Source organism: Akebia trifoliata, chromosome 11 (assembly GCF_017979445.1).
Source record: "Akebia trifoliata isolate Shusen 1 chromosome 11, ASM1797944v1, whole genome shotgun sequence".
Classification (NCBI taxonomy): Eukaryota; Viridiplantae; Streptophyta; class Magnoliopsida; order Ranunculales; family Lardizabalaceae; genus Akebia; species Akebia trifoliata.
In genome coordinates this window covers 45,035,598-45,058,876 of record NC_141385.1, presented here as the reverse complement: position 1 = coordinate 45,058,876, position 23,279 = coordinate 45,035,598, and the positions used below count along the sequence as shown (strand labels likewise).

The window sequence follows — 23,279 nt, the reverse complement described above, 5'->3', positions numbered from 1 at the left end:
CTGAGCCAAAGCACGTGGAGTTATAAACTAAGTGACGTGGAGAAGATACTCCAAACCGATCTGTTGGAGAAGGGGAGAACAATAAATATAAAAGGGTCACAGGGGCTTTAATTAGAGTATGATACACCCAAGAGTGGAGGACTCATAAGGGTGGAAAGATTTGAATCGGTGACCTATACAAACCTAACACTCTGATACCATGATAAGTTTGGGAGTCCAACTCAAAATCAATAGGCAATGAGTGGAGAGGCTCAAGAGCTTATGAGGAGAGAGACAAGCCAATGAGTGTCTGATGTGGGACCAAACTCAACATTTTCCAAGGCCAATTAGTACCTTGATCTCTTGCTTTTTTTTCTCTCTCTTTTTTTTTTTTTTTTGGGTACCTCTTTTAGAATTTTCTAAAAAGAGTTCAACTTTTTTTTTAATCTTTCTTTTTTTATATTTTATAATTGAAAAAAGAGGGGCTTAAGAAAAAAAGATTTTAATTGAATTAGTCTTTGGCAGCACATTTGAACAGTTACATTGTAAAATATAAACACCAACCAAGAGCAGAAAAATCCACCCCTCATAAACCGATTACCGGGGTTCAATAATAGAAATAGTAGCCATATTTACAGAACTTGAAGATTGACCCAATTGGGCAGGGATTCTCGCCACAGAAAATGCAGGTTGTGTAGGTTGAGGAAGATCCATCGATTCGTTTCCTAGCATAACAAGCACAGATGACATAATTGGTCTGTTTGACGCATCTTCTTGAACACACAGAAGCCCAATATGAATGCATCTCAATACTTCTCGAGTCGGACATGATTCAATCAACAATGTGTCTACAAAATCCAAGCCTTTGCCTTCATTCCATAAACACCATGCCTGTAATTTTACATTAGATAGAACTAAAATAAGAGAGAAACCATCCAAATCCAAGTTTGATCCATTTAAATTGAAAATTATATTTCAAAAGTATGTAAAACGTACATAAGCAAGAAGTGTTTGAGCGTGTTCTGTAAGGTAGAATCCATTACTTCTTTTCCCGCTTACAATCTCAAGCAAGACAACTCCGAAGCTAAATACATCAGATTTTATTGAGAAAAGCCCCTCCATTGCATACTCTGGAGCCATGTATCCACTGCTTGAGATGAAAATTTTCCAAAGTAATATAAAGATCATTACCATTGCAAACAGAAACATCCGTCAAATTAAGATAATTCATATATATATACATATATATATATATATATAGGTATAAGGTATGGAACATACTGTGTTCCTACAACTCTTCTAGTGCTAGCTTCACTTTGATTTTCACCGAAAATCCTAGCCATGCCGAAGTCTGAAATCTTGGCATTCATCTCATTGTCTAACAAAACATTGTTAGGCTTTAGATCCCTATGAATTATCTTAAGTCGGGAGTCCTCGTGAAGATAAAGAAGGCCCCGGGCAATATCAACGATAATGTTAAAGCGTGTTTGCCAATCAAGTTGTGAGCTTCTCGTTGGATCTAGCAAACAAAAAAAAAAAAGGGCTTTAGGTATGCCAATGATGGATGCACCATAAATCTTCCGATTATATGATGACAATATTGTTCATAAATAATACAATGGGAGCGTAATACTAACTTCTAGGACTTCAAAGGGGACTTTAGAAACCTTCATAACAATTCGTTTTTTCATAAATGTCCTTAAAAATACATTCGTATCTCTTTTAGTTTGAAAAATAAGGGGTCTTAAACTCTTTTTGCAATGGCATTCTTTTAAATATAAAAAATCTGAAAGAAAAAAAATATATATTGATAAAATAATTGCACAATGACAACAATACCGTTATTTTTTTGTTTTGTTTTTAAAGAAAAAAAAACAGAAATACTACAATTTAAGGTACTTATGAAAAAACCCATACCATAATGCTTGCATGCACATCCCTAATAAATAAATAAAAACGGGGAGAAAAAAAGCAAACCAAATATAAAGGCATCAAGGCTCCTGTTGGGCATGAACTCATAGATGAGTAATTTTTCTTCTCCCTCTATACCACAACCCAATAGCCTCACTAGGTTCCTATGTTGAAGTTTCGCAATTAACTTAACCTCATTCTTGAACTCCTCTAATCCCTGCCAAGACTTCCTCGAAAGCCTCTTAACCGCTATCTCCTTTCCATCTGGCAGTGTACCCTGAAGAATTCCGTTGCACACTTCTTAATTGTAATACATTTAGGCCTATCATGGCAATGCTTGATCATTGCTAATAACAAAAACTTTGTTACCTTGTAAACGATGCCGAACCCACCTTGTCCAAGCTTATTTGAGTCGGAGAAATTGTTTGTAGCTACTTTGATTGTAGTTAAATCAATCAGTGGCAAGTCCTGATTATCACTTTGGTTTCCACCTTGCAAAAGGTCATTGATAATAGGTGCTCCAAAATTGTGTAATAGCACATGGTGGCTCTTTTCCTCATCTACAACAAAGATTATACTTGAATTATTAGTATTTATTGGGGAATTTATATTTGACGATGGATACAAACTTGGGTGCATTTACCTTTGTGTGATCTTTTTCTCCCCCTTTGATAGTACAAGCAAGAGCACATGAGAACTATTAACACAGCACATATGGATGCACTAGTGATGATGGCAACCCTTGGCTTTTTATTTTTCTTTACTGTTTTAAGAAGAACAAAGTTAAATTTAGCAAACTCCTTGGTTTTAGTTAAAAAACTTGAATCTCTACGATGCTTGATTTAATCCAGAAAAAACAAAATACCAAAACAATAGGGAACAATGAGACCTAGCTATGGGCAAAAGGAATTGTTTCTAGCTTATTGTGGCAATGAGTGTGTGGGGGCGCCATCTCTGCCAGGTTTGCTCTAGGCCAAGCAATATGCGATATGGGCTGCATTTATGTGATTGTGGGTCAGGGTTTGGTCAAGCTCAAGTTCTCAAGACCACATAAGAAAGGTGTGGACTTAGTTTGTTTAATTAGGTGGATGGGGCCAAGTACGTGCACCCACGTGGGTGTAGTCTACTTCTCCCATCTTAAATTATAGATAATTTGTTTTTCTTTCTTTTCTGTTTCAATAATAACTACAAAATCTTTTAATTTTGTAATTTTAAATATAAAAGATCTCTTTATTTAATGCTTTATAATCAAATTGGGGTCAGATTCAAACTTAGAGGAGTGATCTGTGTGAGTTGGTGTCAACCTAACCTGAACCCAAGGACCAAACATCCTAATCCAAAGCCCAAACCAACCCAAACACAGGCGGCCTATGTGTTCAGACCAAACCCAAGCCTAATCTGGGTTAGATCAGATTATGTCAACTAGGTCAGGTTAGGGAATATTTATTTTTATAATAGCACATTTCATATTTAATTACTATATCCGGCCATAAGTAATATTTTTGAAGTCACATGGACGATGGCTCACATTGGATTGAGTTGATCGAGACCTCCACCCCGAGACCAACCCAATTTGAACCTTGATTATCAAATAAATCAAATAGACAAATACTTCTTCAAAGGAACAAAACTCAACAACCAGCTCTGAACTCTAACTCCAACTCTTTCTCTAACTCAAATATGTGTTGGTAGCTACAAACTCGTCAAGTTCGAAATTCCCAAGAATCACCAGAATCAGGTTTTTGGTGTCGAAACTCTTGAGCCTATGCTGAATTATTTTAATCCTCATGGGCTTGGTCTCCATCCATAGATCCGGGATGAACACTATTCCCCTTGTGATTCCATCCATGGCGTGGATGAATGCAGGGGCAGAGTCAATGGGAGCAATTTAAAAAAAAAAAAAAATTGAAGATGACATCGCTTCTTGACTGGGCCTTCTCTCATAGACTAATTGAAAATAACCTAACAAAAAATCTAAGTAGTTTGCCCTTACTACAAGAAAATCCTGACTCCGCCCTTGGATGAATGAATTGTCATAGTAGTGGATGAATGAATTGTCATAGTGGTGGTATCTAAAGCATGTATTTCAATCTCATTTGGGAACGATACCAAGATAACTTGCGCGAGTCATCTTGGTCTTCGAGGATTTTCAAAACAATGATCTAAAGATATCACCACAGCACATAACACATTTAAACAAAATATCTTGAAGAAAGCTTCAAGATATCACAAAATAGTTGAGAAATTCTTACCTTTATAAAAACGGTATAGCTCATACCTCATGTTACAACTGTTACTAACAATAATCCATTCTACAGTAACTTCTTTTTCTGCTTGTTGTAAGCATGTCTTGCAATCATCTTTAGATATATCGTTGGTACACTGAGCAAGACCATATATTGTAACAGTTTGGCTCACACTAACCTCTTTTGTAGCAAAAAACATGCCATTAGAACCATCAGAAGCCTCACTAGAGAGAGCACTCAACAAATCCTCCAGAATCTCATTAAATCTATCTGGATCTGATATATTTTGTTTACTATTATTTCGGATTGGATACTGACCAGCATAAACCATCTCCGAGAAGAAATTCTGGAAGGAATATCGCACTTGACATAATTCGTAAAATATCGTTGCATCTTTGTTGTTTGGGCATATTTCAACGATTCCAATACTAGCTTCTTTGATGCAGTCTCCACAAGTCTTCGAGGCGATATCACCCCTACAAAGCCCGAGCCCGTAGACTGTGTCATCATCACCTATAGAAGTGTTATAGTAACCATGGGGAGAAGTTTTGGAAGGAAGAGAGAGGAGAAGCTGTTTAAGATTAGATTCAAATGGGCTGTTGAGTTTGTAATTAGTATTATTTGTGCAGATAGTATATAGTGGATCGGCTCTAGTATGGGTATAATAGTGCATGATTAAGGAGAGAAGAAAGAATATATGAATCATCCTAATGTGAAGGGACATCTTCATCTACTTTCTGCACAAAAAATAAAGTGAAAAAGGAGAAGACGGAAGGGATGCAAGGCTGCACATGGTTTTGTGACTTTTGAATTAGAAAGTTTCCTCGTCTTTACAAGACTTTTCTACTATGATCTGTTTTTAGTCAAGCTTAATTCAGATTTTTTTATTTTAATTAAAAATAATCCAGGTTCCTATTGTGGTTTACTTCAATTATCATTATTTAATGTTTATGCCTTGTCCCAAATATTAAAGATTAGCAAGACTTCATGGTTTTAATAATGGTTTTATGTGTTTAATTAATAACGAGCATGGGATAAGGTAAGCAAAGGATTAATTAAAAATGAAAGACAGATACCCCTTAGAGGACAAATTTTGGAATCCAATTAAAGAAAGCAAATGTTCTAAAAATATAACTGGACAATTGCTAAAGATAAATTGCTTAAAACATAAAAAGTTACCAAAAAAACTATTAAAATTTAAAACAGCATTGGTTTGAAAAAGAAAATTACAACACAAAAATGTAAAAATGTCCTGGTAATTAATGAGATCTTCATAAATTATATCCTCTCTTCTTTGTCTTTTGTCTCCTCGCTTATGCTTCTCTTGTCAGATCTTCTTCTTCTTTTTTTTTTTTTTTTTCTATGAATGTAGTTCCGTTGGAGGAGGGGGGGAGCGTGCTGAGCCAAAAATATATATATAATAAAATCAAATGGATGCTCCATAATCAAAAGTTATGTCCTATTTAAGAATCAAATGAACTCATTTTCTAGATACTTGTCTAGATCTCGAGAGAATTGTAGGGCCCAGTTGAGACCAATACCTTCTCACTTGTCAGATCTTGGTAAAACTTCATAGACTTGATCTGATTCATTGTGACTTCTCATTCATCTACCTCTCTAGCATATACCATTCCTACAGCCTCACTCTTATTAGATTCCTTAACCAAAGTCATTTTGGCCCAAATGATAATAAGCCTCCATCTCTGATTCCTTAGGAGAATGATTCTCTTTGACTTGTAGAATCACTTGTAGGGGCCAAAATTGGAGGGATACCATCCATTCTTATATATCGTTAGCTGTGATGTTCTCATCCCGAGTAAGATGATCATGCATGATTATCCACAACTGATTCAAGATGTTAGCAACTACATGCCTTTTGGAGTACCTAAATGACATCATATATATCTACACCAAGGGTTTACATGACTACAGAGAATAAATTCTCTCATAAAAAATATTTTTTAATTAAATAATTTTGAAAAGGACATTTAGCATAAAAAAAATTCCATAGGTTTTGGCAATGGAAAAAAAGGTCAGTTTTTCTTTTTTTGATACTCAAAATAGGGCTATTTATTAGAGTAACTCATGTTTTTTTTTTTATTATACAGAAATACCCTCACCTATAATTTCTCTAATAAATTCTTAAAAATAATATCTAAATTGTAACTTGCTCTCTCTCCACATTTTGTATCATCAAAATAGAGAGAGATTTGTTCTCTCTACCAAAAGCTACTAAAAAGTTATTGGAGTTCACCAAAGAGACAATAGATATGACGAAGAATGTTGAACCTTGTAGTTCTCCTCTATTTCTTTCATTTTTTTTAATTATTTATATATTCTTATAATCTTGATATATATTTCTTGTCCATAGATATAAAGATGAAAAATGGAAGAAAAAACAAATGATTTCACAAAAATTTTATGATTTTGTTTATAAAATTTATCCGGTCTCTAATCTCAACACAGGAATATATTATAACGTCGAGGCTCAACAGTATCTATTGTCGAACCTCGACGAAATTGTCCAACAGAAGTTTCTATAAGTTAAAAATGTCCATAGCGTCAAACGTCAACAATAAGTACCATTGAGACTCAACTCTATAATACATTCCAGTGTCGAGTTTCGACATTAGGTAAATTTTATAAATAAAACCTTAAAAATTCAGTGAAATCAAAAAAAAAAAAAAAAAAATTGCTACCATTTTTCATGTAAATGACTATGGATGAGAAATGTATCAAAATTATACAAATATAGAAATGATTTACAAAAATGATAGAGATGGAGTAGAAATTGATAGTCTTTGGTGGAAATCTTTGATAAATCAAGAATCGAACAACGAGAGTGTATAAATCTAAGAAGTCCATTATGATTTCTTAAATCTAGAGCCTATCTGATAGATAATGGATCTCTCTCTCTCTCTCTCTCTCTCTCTCTCTCTCTTGATGTTATAAAATGTTGAGAGGGAGAAAGTTACAATTTAGAAGATTATTTTTCAAAGATTTATTAGAGAAATTATAGTTGAATGTATTTTTGTCTAAAGATATGAGTTACTGTAGCAAATAGTCATATTTTTTTTTCTTTGGTGGGCCACATGTACCACCACCCTATACTGTACAGCATTTAAATATAAATAACCCTATTTTGAGTATTAAAAAAAATGACCACTTTTGTCATTGCCATAAACCTATGGAATTTTATGCTAAATGTTTTTTAAAAACATGAAATTCGATTGGGGATGAATTTGATATTAGAGAACAATTTCTCAAAAAAAATTTAATTTTTTTATAGCAAAAATAACTTTTGAGAGTTGGTTTTGGGAGTTGGGATAGCAATGAGAGGATAGTAGGATTTTCCCTTTCTCATGAGAAAATCATTTTCTTAGGGGGATGATTTGAGGATATTTTTCCGTCAAGATGGAAAATTGATTTTCCCATGAAAATACAGAATCATGCACATAAATATTGCATTTTTTATTTTTTTTATTTTTTTTATTTTTTTATTTTTAAAGAAGGGTGTCTAGGCGAGCTTGCGTGCGCCATGTGGCATTTTCTCCCCCCACAATCATTCCGACCCTGACTACAAGGTGTGCGTTTCTCTTTAAAAAAAAAAAAAAAGTGAAGTAAAAAAGAAAAAAACAAATTAGAAAGCCTACATAATACAATTGGCCAATTGCTAAGGATACTTTGGTAATTTTATTAATATGCTTTAGGATACTTATGAGAGAGAGAGAGAGAGAGAATGCAAACCCTGGTCCACAGCTCCGCATCGAAAGAAAAAGTTGGCCACAACAAAAAATTTATCTTTAGTAAATTCCCACAGGAAACTACCAACAAATTAACTCGGATTTTTTTTGTACAAGCGCTTGACGCAATTTGGCGTGGATACATAGGTAAGGATCCGGAACAGTGCGTTTTACCTAAAAAATGTCAGGTGGCACCTCATTTCATATCACGTGATATTTTTGGGACTCATTGACCGTATGAATATGTGGTCCCATCTCTTGGTGAACCTACGTATCAAAATATCAGCTTGATTGGTGATGTGCATCTATTGATTTTAGCATTGTCTTAAAAATGATTTTGAATTGTTGAATTCAAACTCTTTTTCAAGAGTTTACATCCATCCACATCTAAAGAAAAAGTTGGCCACAACAACATATTTCTCATAAATGCCCACGAAACTACCTATATAATATGGATATGGTTATATATCTATCTAGAAATTACGAATAAATGAATTGTCCAACTTGTGAATATGAAACTTTTGTCATATCACATATATGAATTTCATCATTATGTGGGTCCCAGTGTTTGTGTGAGTCAAGTCAAACCCAATCAACCTCTTAAAGAAAATGACCATCATAGATTAGAGAACGAAAATGATTGACACTGTGTTGATAGGGCAGTACATAGAGAACTGTTGAGGAAAGAAATTTATGGTTCCTTGTACATTGCCACATCAACGTTGTATAACACAACTCAAGAAGGGAAAAGCTTGACGAACTTCGTTTGACACTGTGTTCAACACTATGCTGATGTGGCAGTGCAAAGAGAACTGTTGATTTTTTAACTTGTATCTCAAGGAAAAAAATATATGGTTATCTATACACCGCCATCGTAGCACCATGTTGAATGCAACGCCCAACGAAGGTGGTGTAATACAACTCAAGAAGGAAAATGTTGGACTGCCTTCATTAGACATTGTGTTGACATGGTAGTGCATAAAGAACAGTTTATTTTTTAACTTGTATCCTGAGGAAAGAAATATATGATTATTTGTCCATTGTCACGTTAGCACAATGTTGAACTCTGGTTCAAGAGATTATTTAATAAGAATTTTCTCAATTAGGCTTGTAGTCACTTTTCCAAATATTTTTCCTCTTTCTTGTGCACGATTTCAAATATCCATTTGACATTTAGGAAAATAATTAAAGTAGATTGAGATTAAACACTAAGGCCCTGCTTGTTTGCGTCGCAAAATCCTGCAAATGCAAAATTTTCTATTTACGATATTTTACGGTTACCAAGATGATTTGGACCTAGATTTAATTCCCTCAACTTTTGGTAGTTGATCTCTTCACATGCCTTGAGTGTAATAGAACTCCTAATTTGATGTTTTGGGTGTTTCAATAGATTGAATTGGCTTTGAGACACCTACAAAATAATTCACACATAATTAGGTTCATTTAATTATACAATAATATGTGCAATGATTTAACAATTATTATATGCAAGGCATATAATTGATCTTAAACAAGATTTTCAGTATAAAACATTAACTTATGCAAGACAAAAAATTTTATCCGTAATAATCATTCCATTAAGGCGGTCGAAAAAGTCATTTCATTCAGGTGATCAAAAAGACCAACGAAAAGAAATAATACAAGAGAATCTAAAGTCAAATATTCGTGATGTCACAACTTTGTCCCATCTAGCCACACAGTCTTCAAAGGCACGCCCTTAAACTCCTTGAATACCTTGCACCAAAAGAATATCAACCCCAAAATTGACGTTATAATGTTATCTTCCAAATCACATATTCCTTCAAAAGTATGCTTGTTTCACTCCAACCAAATTCCCCTACATACCCGCGTCTCATGCATTGGTTATGTAAATTAAAAATAGATAAAAACCTACAAAATACATGAGTAAATATGAACATTTAGACACTTACAATACTCAATCACAAAATTTTACGTTTAATAAATAATAAATATTTCAACAACTAAATAATTATTTTGCCTTAGTAATACAAAAACCCAAATGAAATCAGGGCAAAATTTTGTTGACTTGATCTCTAACGAGGCAATGACTGTCATGTCGTTATTAGCCAATAAAGTAAAAGCCTAATATGTAGAGACAACCTCAACATCAAAGGATGTTTTAGTAATTTTTCCAATCATACTGTCACTAGCCGATAAATTAGGAGTCCTTATTGTATTCTACTAGACTTACTCATCTTTTGATTATTTTGTAGGTTAACGTCAGTTTGTGAATTGGACCAAATCCATCTTCCCAAGCTTATTTGGTTTAGAATGGTTTTTTTTTTTTTTTTTTTTTTTTTTTTTTTTAAGTTATTTATACATGTGTTTTAAGACTCAAAAACTAAATTAAGTCTAAACTTTTCACTGATCTAGGAGTGATAAAATATTATTAAATTATTAATATGAGGAAGTCAATAAATAATACATTATTGAATTTTTTATACATAATAAATATTTTAGGCTTTTAAAATTAAAATCATATTTATATTGTATTTTCCAAGAAGAATATCAATATAAATTACTTTGTTTCAGTTGAACTCCCAAGTCGACTCGCTAAATATACCCTTTTCAATTTTGTGCACCAAACCTTGAAATTCTATCAATTTGACTTTTACAACTTGGCTTGTACTAGAGACTATAGAGACTATGGGCAACTTATCATGTGATTTTAAAAAGCTGATAATAAAAAATATTGCAAAACAACTTTGAGGTCGTGGGTTCAAGTTCAGCTTACTTTACTGATAAAAAAAATAAAAAATAAAAAATTATGATTTAATTAATTTTTTCTTTTTATCGATATATATTTTCTTGTTTACTTTTTTAATTGATCCAGATAACTCGCCCGAATAATCTAGGTACTGTAACATGGAACCAAGATTTAGGTGAGGAGCAATGAGAGCAGTTAACGTTTTAATTTAGGAAAAAATTACTTAATAGACCTTAGGCTAGGACCTCTTTCTAAATGCATCCTAACTTTTGAGGGAGTATCTTAACAACCCAGTTTCTTCATTTCTTAATGCTCGCTCACCCTTATAAATCATCAAACTCAAGAGTTGAGATCAACAATTTATATTCATTGATCGCGATGGTTGTAAAAGATTGATCTCGATGATTTGAAACGTTGATCTCAATGATTCATGTTCAAACTTTGATATCACAATTAATAATTGAAATATGTGATTTTAAAAGGCCGATCTCAACAATTGGATTAAAGATTGATCTCAATGATTTGAGTTGTCAATGTGCACAATTTAAATCATCAATCTCAAAAATTGAAAGTGGTGTGAGGGGGTGTTAAGAAAGAAAAAAGGTCAACAATTGGACTATCAACCTATGATTGGAAAAGTTGGGGGATTTAGAAACAATTCCCTACATCTAGGGTCATTAAGTAATTTTCCCTTTTTAATGTTGTAGGCATCAAATTTTAAACGGGTCCCCGTTGTTTTCTAAATTAACGAAAGTCTCTTAAATTAAAATTAGGGCCATTGATTGGGACGGGCCACATATGGTTTGGATTTGGACTTTCGCAGATAAAGTCCATAATCTAAATAAAAATCAAGTGATTCACACATTAAATATTGGGCCTTACACCCAAACAAATGAGTTCGGCTTAATAATAATCCATAAAATCCTTAAAATTGGATTTGGACAAATTTAGCCTTTTAAATAAATCAATTAAACCTTTTTTAAGTTGGGGTATAATTGGAAAGCTAAATTACCTTAAATTTATAAATACAAGAGCCTCTCTCATTGAGAGGGGATCTGAATCACTTTCTCTCAGAAGACAGAAGCTCTCTTAGAGAAAAAGAAGCTTTTAAGCCTTCCTTCAGAGATAAAGCAAAAGTTATTCAAAGATTCAGACTTCGATTAAAGAGAAGATCAAGCATACAGCCCTTCTCCGGAAGTCAAAGAAACCTTCTCAACAGATAAAGTGCGAAGTTTGGAGAGAATAAAATATACAGAAGCCTCTATAGAAGATCAAATACGCAGCAAAGCCATCACCCAAGCAACTTTCTCAGCTTATAAAACTCGAAGTTCGGAGAGAAGAAAAGCTACATACATTATCATCATCTTTTTGTATTTGACTATTAATCAGAGGAAACATTGAGATCTATATCTCCTTTTCATAAAAATCAATAAAATATTTTATAATCTTATTTCATGAATCTCGAGGTAGATCTGTTGAAATTTATTGTCGATAAATGCATAGTATGCTGTTTTTATATTTAGGATTTTCTCAATTATTTTGATAGGTAATAAATAACCACCTTAATGTGTACCCTTAGGACCATGGTTTCAAAACATGCCCAAGACTAAGACATATCGCTCGAGTCATCTTGGTATCAGGCATGGATGAGACGAGCAGACAAATCAATTTTTCGAAAGAGATTTAAGACCCCACGTTCATTTTTCAAATTTTGGAACGAAACATTTCAAATGTATTGAAAAACTCGTCCTAAACAACTCAATATTTGGCATGAACGAGACGAGACGTGAAACTGAGTGTTAAAATTATGCTTAGGACACATGTTAATAAAACCCAATTACCTTATACAATATCAATATAACGACTCCAATTAATCTTAAAATTTCTAAATATAGAGATGGAGGCTTCCAAATCAAATTCCAACCCATCTTCAAATTAAAGATATTCACTATTCATATCTTCAAATATAGAGATCTTGAAAAAATTTAGAGGGCATCTTTCTATCACTATTCACCTTTTTGTCTCTATTATATCTTTTTAAATGGTGTTTTTGACCCTCTCTTTTCATAGATATGTTTTAAATGTTATTTTTGTCCCTTACCTACTTTTAATACTTATTATATAATACTCTGAATATTTTTTTATTTTTTATTTTTTGAGTGAGTGAACAATATTTTAAAGAATGAATGGTAATTTAAAGATTAGGCTGGTTGGAGTTCAAAGTGGCTTGTTGTCTGCGAATTGGAAGAAGATGCCAATTAGAAGACTTGGGTTGGAGATGCTTTAATGCAGTGCTATTACCCTAAATTTTGTACATATTTCTAGACAATAAATACTTTAAAGTTAGCTTACAAACATTTTAACCAAGAATGAGGCTAGCCTTACTAACATAATAAGATTTCAAATCTTAGTAACTAAGGGTCGTTGAACTCACCATGCATCCTAAACCATGATCTGATGCCATGAGAATGTAGGGAACAATATTCTATGAACTTAGAAAAAATTGGTTGTTGAGATCAACTTGAACTTTGAATCACCCTATGTAGTCTTTGAATCTTTTATGATCAAAGTTAATATTGACGCATTGGGGGATCTAACTTAACCAACAGAGGTCATAGACATTCAAATAATAACGACATCGACAGACAATTTATATTAAGTTGCTTTGGGTCTAGTTTTATGTATTTGGTCAGTTTGTAAATCAATTTAAATCAAGTAGAGCGATTTCTGAGTTATCTAACCTAAAATTCAAAATATAAAGCAAGGCACTCATAACTCTGCTGTAGGTATCCCTTAGGAGGCATGTCTAAACAACATTATTTTCTAGATAAAAAATCCAAAAAAATACGAATTATCATTAAAGTTGTTTTAGTTGCTAAATGCCATTCACCATACGATGGCACGGCTACTCCTTTCCTTCAAATCCCGATGCACAGAAAATTGAACAAAATTCAAATGAGACGAGAACAGTTAGAAGCAATCAAGCATATTTCTCTGAGTCCCATTCACCACAAAATTGGCATATTTTCACTCTACGAGCTGAACGAATCATTTTCGTATAATCAACTTTGTCCAAAGCCCTGTCTTCAGTTATGCAAACTTTGTCCAACTCCAACCTTTGTTCTTTTTGGTCTCCTTCAATTTTTTGTAATTGAATCAATTAACAATTGAGGCATTACTTTCATCTTAAGAGTCTTCCTTGGTTATTTTAGAAAAAACAAGGATGTTAGCTGGGCTTTGTTTTGGCCCGGCTCATCCCTTCGTGGATCGGATTTAGGTAGTATAACTGAGTCTGTTTAGTTATCGGGTTGGACTAGGCCCAATTCATTTTTAAGGTTGGGCTCGGGTCAGGCAACCTAGTACGGCCAGTAACTTATATTATATTAAGCAATTCGCTCAACGCCAAAAAAATTGTTATGGGATTAATTTGAGTACGATTTGAAATATACATTCGGCAATCCATTTAAAAAAAATGCCATACAAGAACGGTTCCTGTATAATTCGAGTTCAATACTCTAGAAAACTTTAAAAAATTCGTCTGTATACATATTAAAATTCTCACTATACTTCAATCCAAATTAGAGAATTCATGTAAATTAAGAACATTTGATACTTTTATGAATATATGTTTATCAAACATTGAAGTCTTATTACAAATCAATAACACTTGGATACTTTTACATATATTTATTAAACATTTTAATTTTTATTCTAAAATAGCATATATATAATGAATTTAAAACCACATAATTTTTTTGATAATGATTAATCATGTTATTAACACAAATCTTCGTAATGCAAAGCACATACTATCTTACTTATTTGAATTACCAAGATTCATGTTCAAAAAATCTAAGAAGAGGAGAGAGAAGATATATAAATTAAAGGAGAACCCACTAAGGGTTATTTGAGACGATAAGTCGGACTGGGTATTTTCCCCGAGTCCTGACATTGAATCTCTATATGCCCTTCCCCTATGTAGTTATATTTAAATGTTAGAAAGTACAGGATGGTGGTACATGCGGCCCTCCAAAGCAAAAGAAAATAAAAAAATCAATTATTAATCGATAATTGTGAGATTTGATAGATTGTCTAATGATGAAACTTTTAAGTGTAAAAGGAGAATGATGAAAATATTTTTTGTGTTTTCTACACTCATTGCAGAAAGTATTTTTGATTTGTTTAATTCAAAAACAGAACAAGTCGTGAATAAGTCAAAAAAGTTGTGAATTTTTACAAGGAGTTGAATCAGATGAATATTTAATCTTTGTTGTATCATTCGGTTATAATTAGTTCGGACAATTACCATGACTTAATAGTATAATTGTATTTATATTATAATATATATATAAGAAATTTTGTGAGACCTCCCGAGCAAGCCTGAATCTTGTAGCTAAGCCAGGCTTAGCCATACGTAATTTTTTTATTTTGTCTGGACGGGCTCGGCCATAGACAAGCCCGGCTTGGGCAACCGGTCAAGCATTTTAATGATTTCTAGCCATTTGTTTTGAGCATAATGAATAAATCCTCAAATGCAAGGGCTCTAAGCCTATAATGCAAAAATAATCAAATCCCACGAAATCATGAAAATACTTTTATTTTGTTTGATACCATCTCTAATAAGATCACTTGTATGCTTCGGAGAAATTTAACATGTAAGGTGCCTTTCTATAATTTCATTTCTTAGTATCATAACCGAGTAATTGATGAGATAATTTGGACCCATTCGATCGAGACATTTTTAAAAATTTTCACCCAATGCATCTTCACTTGGATAGGAATCCAAACCCAATTGGATCAAACTACCCATGTATTAAATTTGACTCGGAAATCCAAAAAATTGGCTCAAAGTTTATTCAACATAGAATCGTGATAATCTGACTACCCCACTACCCTGACATGACAAGTTCTAGAACTGTAGATCTACACTCCTCGGGATACATAGCTACACTTCCCCATAAAAAAGTGTATCTCGAGGGAACTGTGTATCCTGAGGAACACAGATCTATGGTTCTAAACTTGTCACATTAGGTAATCGATTGAGTTTGCCACGTGGGATAGTCAGGATTATTCTAGATTATATAGGATTGTATCTCCAAGGTTTATCACATGCTACACAAGAAACCAAGCTAAGTAGCCAGAAGTTCAAGTAGACTATAGAGTTGACTAGCATTTGAAAAAGGAGGCCAACCCATGTTACGGGTTAGCTTAGACAGGACACCAATGTTCTTGCTCGTATGTCAAGAAAGTCCTCCTAATCATGACTGAAATGTGTCTCAAGATCTGAGTTTGCTAATTAAAAGTAGTATTTCAGCAAACCTATTTGTAAAACTGTCATGGGAGAACCTGAGCTTGAGCCACGAATGTTGGGCCTCCTTAAACATCGTATAGGCCCAACGTATTAGCGATCAATCTCGTCAAATGTGGCTTGGGCTAAAAATGGACCTATATTTAACAAATGAGCAGCAATTTTTGAGAAATCACTATGCATGCATGAAGATTAATTCTTCTTCTCCACATTCTCTAATTGAAATATCCATCACTTGACCGACCAAGGAAGGTAAAACATCACAACAATGTCTTCGTATGACCTGCAATTGAATAGGAAAAATAATAATAAGAAATATATAATTATTATTATGGTGTAATAATATGGGACAAATAAAGCACAAACAAAAATAATAATAAAAATATAGAAAATTCTGATCAAGGTAATTAATTCAAAAGTTCGCAAGTTGATTAATACCCGTTTAGCATCACGTTCTAGCTTCTGTGAGAAGACTCTGATTTCTTCCAATTTCTTTGATGAACCCTTTGTTTGTAAGCATTTTTCAGAAATATTTCTCCTGTAAGTGGTCTCAATTCCATCTGCATTAGAAGAGACATTTTCTAGATAGAAAATGATGGGTCTTTTACATGGGTCATTGGGAAGTTCTTGTGTTTTAAACATTGTTAGATTTGAAAAAATGGACCCTCTTTTGTTCCATGGCTTAAATGTCTTAGGCACATCAAGAAGGTATGGAAGTAGCACATTGTGTTCGAACACCTGAACTGCATAACCCCACGAGATCGAAATGGTCCATGAAAACCATTTATCGTAGCAAACAGTTTGTTGTAGAATTCTAGCAGGATCAACTTTTACAGCTTTGAATAAATGATTTAATGCTTGATTAGTATTCATATTAGGGAAGATCGGGTCTACATAATCCAAGTGATGTAGAGAGAGCAAAGGAGTTAGTGGATGGGCTGTCAATAACCCAAACACATCACCCCGAAGATCGACCTGTAAAAATGCAGATACAAATAAAGATCATCACCCCATGATTTTAATTTCCAAACTTACTAAATTGATAATCAAATTAAAGTAAATTTTGATTCAAGAGGACCACTTTTAAAGAACCATCAACTTTTTGAATAAAGGGTCTGTTTGGTAAGGTAGGTGAGATCGAAAAGGACTGACACCATGCCAACCAATGTTCCTAATACACCGAATTGTTTGTTGAGCTAATTAATTCGGAAAAAATAGAAAAATTGTGCCCAAAAGGTGGGCCATGTACATTCTACAGACACAATTTAAGGATCCTGCCTAAACCACTAGACTAATTATTCATGGTCAAGTAGATCAGAGGAAAACTACTAAATTCTTAAGTAAAAGAAATCTTTTGTTTTTTGTTTTCTGTTTTAAACATCATTGCAAAGTTGACATCAAGATAATTAATTAAAGTTAATCTGTGATCTTAGTAACAACTACACATTGTGGAATTCTAAGCTGGAGGATTGGAGGGATCCAAGTCATCCTTGACAGCCACCACCACCCCTCCCTATTCCATTGGCTAAATCAGCGGTGACCATCGAATTTCTATGGGATCATCATAAACAATATGAATACAGATTAAATAACACCATTTTCAACATGAATACGGTGATTGGGTCGGGCAGAACGGTTTTTTCTCCTAATGACCCATTCGGCGAACCAGTTGGATCATTAAGATAAACCCATCTTTGTACATATTGGGGTGAGATCTATTGATCAGAAGGTCCAGATCAATAGTTGTTCTCCCATTTTTATGGGCAGGGGTAGTTGATACACAATAAAATGGGACATTTTTGTTTCAATTTCTAGAATCCAATTCTTGCCCATCTGAAGTTAATTTTAGTTGGGATTATAAAAGTGATTCTCTCAAAACCAAAAATAGTAACGGATTAAAATCAGAAACCGAGTCATCGTTGTTTTTTTTTTGGGAAATCTGTTTCTTGGGTATTTTCACTTAGGAATATAATATTTCATATCAAAATCATAGTAACGATCTTCAGATTCAGTCTCGGTCAGTTCAATTTAATTCAAAATAAATCCAGAAAAGTTGGAAATAATTCGGGACAATTTCAGGGATTATACGACGTTTTTCAGTTTCTTCCTAAAAACCCAACATCTTGTTCTTGAGGTTGAAGGGTACAAATTGAGTTTCTAGGAAAAAATTAAGTTTCTTATTTTGAAAATTAAAAATTTTAATCGGCTAGTTCCATATTCGGAGAATTTTTCCGAATTCTTGGAAAAATTCACCGATTTTGTGGAAGTGAATCACAACTTCAGTTACAGAACCAGCCAATGGAGGTTATGATTCTAGATTCTTGAAAAAAAAAATCTAAAAATAGAAAGTACCTGATGAAATCCTGATTCATGTGTCAACCCTACGCCGAGCTCTGCCAAGCAAAAAGAAATCCTGATATCACTACCATACAGATGCGGATACCGTACAAGACATGAATCTAAAACCTTGGCTAAAACTTTGGCGAGCGGATAACTTATAGCAAATCCTCCTCCTCCATATGCCATTTCAAATGTAAACCATCTATTTTGCTCGAAAATCTCTGAATTCGATCCAATATAGTGCCACTGTTCATGATCATATTTCGAAAGCGTCTTAACTAAATTATCAGGGAAGAACACTGTGTCATCGTCCCCGAAAACAAACCATCTCACATCGGAATGATTCAGCGCAACAATCTCCGATACAACTCGTGCGACACGAATCGCTGATCGAAGGCCACCTTTACAAGTGTAACGGAATTTCGATGTGTCTTGTGAGATACAAATTGGAGGGAGAGTATTAGTGTCATTGTAGTTGGTATTGGTATGGGGTGGTATACTATCGAGAAATACACATCCTCGCATATGTTGAGGTTTCCACCAGAGCTGGACGTAATCCTTCCGCTTCGGCCAGGATTTTATGTTTGAAGCGATGCCAAAGACGATGTGATCAAGGGATGTGGATGAAGATATGTATTTTTGTGATGTAGGCCATATAGAGGAGATGGTAGAGATACGGGTGAGGGATACAGATACGGATACGAAGAGGTAGAAAATACAGAGAGAGGAGAAGAGGAGGAGAAGGTTTTTGAGGGGAGAAGAGGTTAATGGTTTGGAAGGTAACTGTAGAAACGACATTTCTCACATAGAGAGAGCGAGAGAAAGAGAGATACAAGTCTTGATTTGGTACCTCAAAAGGGTCTTTATTAAGTGTGACGAGTTGAAAGTTGAAACCATTGTTGACGCCGAGACACACGGTGCCTAGACTTGCTAACGTACAGCTTACTAGTACTTCAACCCTTCTCAAAACGCCACGTGGGATACTTTGGCCTATTCATATTTTGATTCACATCGGTGGAATCACATGCAAAACTGAACTCAAGATTGTAGCTACATGACACATCCCTGATGTGAAAGTGTATGGGAATTATAAATGTTTTTTCATTCATATCTTGATATGATTCTTCATGTCGAAATGTGTAAGGTGAGGTACAATCTTGAGATCACTCCAGCACGATTCATTTATTACATACATATTTCAAAAGATTTTTTAAGTTCATCTCTTCTAGTTAAATTCAATCATCCAAAATGAATTAATAAACATCGATCTAGGAATCAACATAAAAATCCATATACCTTGATCCATTAATTTGAATTTATGAACTTAAATTTAGATCAGATACAATGAATCTCTTTTGTTCATTTTTTTTCAAATCATGCATTTCCTTTGAAAGAAATTTAAAAACTTATTTAGTCATTTAATAAAATATTTTATATAAATTTATTTTTTTTAAATAAAAAAATCAACAATGAATTCTTTTGTTCAAGTAGACTGACATAGATCAGATAGTGGTATTTTTAAAGATAGTGGATGGGCTGTCACTTTAGCACCACTCATTTATTATATACATGTTTCAAAAGATTTTTTAACCTTAGGTTCATTTTTTCTAATTAAATTCATTCATCCAAAATGAATTCATAAATCTCGATCTATGAATCAACATAAAAATCATACACTTTGGTCTATTAATTTGAATTCATGAATTTAAATTTGGACTAGATACAATAAATCTCTTTTGTTCATTTTTTTTTACAAATCATGCATTTCATTTGAAAGAAATTTAAAATTTTATTTAATGATTTAATAAAATATTTTATATAAATTTATTTTATTTAAATAAAAAATCAATAATGAATTCTTCTATTCAAGTAGACTGACATAAATCAAATGGTGGTATTTTTTAAAGATTGGTGAAATATATAAAATTTCAATTATGAAGTGGGACACATTTTCTAAAAGAGTCACGATTCAAAATGGTGTCCAAATTCTATAGCAAAATACGGTGCCTAAGTAGCACATTTTTGTTAGAGATTAAATATATTGGATTGCGTGCAATATAGAAAATAACTTGATTAGAAGTTTGATATGTTTAAACTCCAACCAAAACATGCCACATTGATATTATTCCTATTCATTTGGAACACACCACTTTATCTAATCCTATTTCTTGTTATAAAAGAAAAAGAAAAAATCAAAAGTCTCCCATACATGTAGCACATGTAAACCTAACATTTTATAAGTAGGCTTGACATAAGTCTACATTAAAGTTTCCTAAGTTAATTGGAGATGTATGTAACTTGACACTCCATGAATATCATAAAAGAGAAGTTTTCATGTCGAACACTTGTTATCATCTTCGTAATTAATCTGGCCAAGATAACATATATTACAATTAAGATTACAATGAATATAAATAAGTAACTAAATAAAGGAAAAAATACACAATTTCTAACTTTTCATGTGAAATCTCTTTTGAATTTATGATTTTCAAAATTAATCACACAATCAAACACATAAGTAGTACTTACTAAATAGAAAAAGATCGAGGAATAAAGTTATCATGAATCATTTTGAGAAAAAAATAAAAACATAAATCAAAATGTTTATGCTAGAGTGATCTTGGTGGACTTACACAGGAGACATCTTGACACGAGGCACGTGTATACCTATAAATGCATTTTATTAGAGGTACAAATAAAATGCATTTATGAATATGTGTGCCCCCACCACATCAAGATATCCCCCCGTTTGTCTCTTGCCGAGATGACTGACCACAACACGACTCAAATAAAAAATATTAATCAGGCGGGTTTTCGTTGCTTAATCCGCCAAATGGTTGACCATACAGCAAAAACAAAATGAAGTCCTGCCATGTGGCAATATTTTGGGTGTCTCAAACTTTGCTTCGATTACATCATAAACAACAACTTTGAACCGTGACAACCCAAAACGTAAAACACCAACACATAACCACCATTTGCTTTTGAATGTAAAACAGTGGCGTGTCCAGATCTCACTTGACGTACAAATCTTTTTATTTTCGTCTTTAAAACGGAAACAACCATTGACTCGTGTATTGTCGGCTAGAATATTAAACGTTTGGGAATTTTTAACTTACCTCCTTGACTAATTAGTCAAATTAAATTTTCCAGTCTAGATTCTTGTTCCGGTTTCACTTCTTTTCAGTTTCGATTCCAATTCTCAAATTAATGTATTCCAAACTCACACGGTCAAAAACTTTCTCCCTAATAATTTTGATACTCAGATTCTAATTTGGATTAGGTACTCCGGTTTGATCCCAATTACAGGATCAAACCATTACTTGATTAAGGGGGTAATCTAATTTATTAAATTTTATGTTACTCTAAGGCTAAAGTGTAACTCAAGTTGAATGTTTTTAAATTACTTTAAACATTCATTTTTAAGATGAATTCATTAGTAGATTAATGCCAAGTTTACTAAAACATTGCAGTTGGGCATCGCTTGGAACTTGAGTAAAAATTGGATCTGGTTTCTTCACCTCATCTGGTCAATTCTAACCATCCAACACATAGACCTGTTTTTGTTTTTGGTGTTGCACAAGGTCATTAGATTTTTTCTACTACAACAATTCTTAACCATTACTTTCAATAATAATACATAATTCTGACATTAGGACCTATGTAGCAGTCCACGTAATCCAAATGAGAGGCATGGTCCAGGATCTTTATGGTCCTTCTGACAAAACGACCTTTTTTTTCCATATATATACTCATCTTACCTAACTTGGGTGACAAAAGAATCCTTCTAACTTGGACCACATAAATTAAATTTTTATAAATTGGAACCAAACCTATTCTCCTAAATTATCCAAAAGAAACAACTACCGCTGTTGCAAGAATCAATGAAAAAGCTCTCTCTCTCTCTCTCTCTCTCTCTCTCTCTCTCTCTCTCCTTATTTTTGTTTTATAATAGTTATAGAGTACATATTTATTGGATATTAATACTTAGTCTCTCTTTTCCTTTTCGTTTTTTTTTTATACCTGTATCTGCCTCATCCAACATTTAAATCTCAATAAAAATATAGGTTTCTCTCTCTCTCCTTATTTTTGTTTTATAATAGCTATAGAGCACATATTTATTGGATATTAATATTTAGTCTCTCTTTTCCTTTTCGTTTTTTTTTTTTTTATACCTGTATCTTCAACCTTGGGATTCTGCCTCATCCAACATTTAAATCTCAATAAAAATATAGGTTTCTTATGGAGGTAGGAAACAATGGTAGTTGATGAGGAGGTTGAATAGATTAGAAATAATTTACCCAAGATGGTTCAAGAGAAAATTAAATAATTTTTGTCTAGAGGATGAAGATTTGGGGGTATTTAGATCAACTATTTAGTCTCTTGTATAAGTCTTTGGTCAAGAGGTGTGTCATCATCAGTTTGAAAAAACAAGGTAAGTTATCTTAAATATTGACTAACAAGTGAAGGGGCATATCTAAATCACCCTAATGCAATAGATCCCATTAAGTGGGCAAACAATTACCATATAGCAAAATTCATGGTATAGATTTCAATATGAATGCAATCGTTTCGCGCCATTCAACAGATATCAGTAAGAATAGAACAGAATACTCAAAAGCGATAAAAGTAAATAAAATATAAAAGTTCAAATGAAATATCAACCCATTTTTTCTATCGTGTAATTTAGCCCAGAAAGAGATCCGACCCAATATAAATATATCTATCAATCGACCAAAGAGTGAAGATTAATAATTTATTACAGATAAATAAAGTTATGAAAGACCTTTCGAAATGATTGACCTCCAATTTTTTTTTTTCCTTTTTAGAGTAACCTTCATTGTGCATTTAAGTGTAGCACAGCAGTTGATGAGCGAATTAACAAGACTGGGATTTCATTAGTATTTCAGTGTAGATTGTAAAGGGAAAATACGTAGCATATGTGTTATGATCTAAGTAACACACGCCCCCGTATAGCACCATCTTGCAGTTATTAATACCACCAAAGACCCAAATCTCACTCA

The 23,279-nt window shown here is 33.2% G+C and overlaps 2 protein-coding genes across 2 annotated transcripts; both read right to left on the bottom strand.

The window, feature by feature from the left end:
- Window positions 1-465: 465 nt before the first annotated feature.
- LOC147392018 (cysteine-rich receptor-like protein kinase 10) lies at window positions 466-4,938 on the bottom strand. The gene is made up of 7 exons (XM_086460273.1): window positions 4,143-4,938; window positions 2,534-2,653; window positions 2,260-2,450; window positions 1,957-2,167; window positions 1,261-1,498; window positions 976-1,126; window positions 466-870 (listed from the first exon to the last, which is right to left on the bottom strand). Exons 1-7 carry the CDS (start codon window positions 4,864-4,866, stop codon window positions 577-579), a joined length of 1,929 nt encoding a protein of 642 aa, XP_086316399.1. The 5' UTR covers window positions 4,867-4,938; the 3' UTR covers window positions 466-576.
- Window positions 4,939-15,751: 10,813 nt separating this feature from the next.
- LOC147392017 (uncharacterized) lies at window positions 15,752-19,098 on the bottom strand. Its single transcript, XM_086417151.1, has 3 exons — window positions 18,268-19,098; window positions 16,354-16,890; window positions 15,752-16,198 (listed from the first exon to the last, which is right to left on the bottom strand). Exons 1-3 carry the CDS (start codon window positions 19,051-19,053, stop codon window positions 16,091-16,093), a joined length of 1,431 nt encoding a protein of 476 aa, XP_086273277.1. The 5' UTR covers window positions 19,054-19,098; the 3' UTR covers window positions 15,752-16,090.
- Between the last annotated feature and the right edge of the window lie 4,181 nt (window positions 19,099-23,279).

Excerpts from the sequence above, each read along its gene's own strand:
- LOC147392018 (XM_086460273.1), bottom strand. The coding sequence starts at position 4,866 with ATGAAGATGTCCCTTCACATTAGGATGATTCATATATTCTTTCTTCTC. Across the intron at positions 2,451-2,533 it reads GAGAAAAAGATCACACAAAG|ATGAGGAAAAGAGCCACCAT; the intron begins GTAAATGCACCC and ends TCTTTGTTGTAG. Across the intron at positions 871-975 it reads CTCAAACACTTCTTGCTTAT|GCATGGTGTTTATGGAATGA; the intron begins GTACGTTTTACA and ends GTAAAATTACAG.
- LOC147392017 (XM_086417151.1), bottom strand. The coding sequence starts at position 19,053 with ATGTCGTTTCTACAGTTACCTTCCAAACCATTAACCTCTTCTCCCCTC. Across the intron at positions 16,891-18,267 it reads ATGAATCAGGATTTCATCAG|GTCGATCTTCGGGGTGATGT; the intron begins GTACTTTCTATT and ends GCATTTTTACAG. Across the intron at positions 16,199-16,353 it reads TAGAACGTGATGCTAAACGG|GTCATACGAAGACATTGTTG; the intron begins GTATTAATCAAC and ends ATTCAATTGCAG.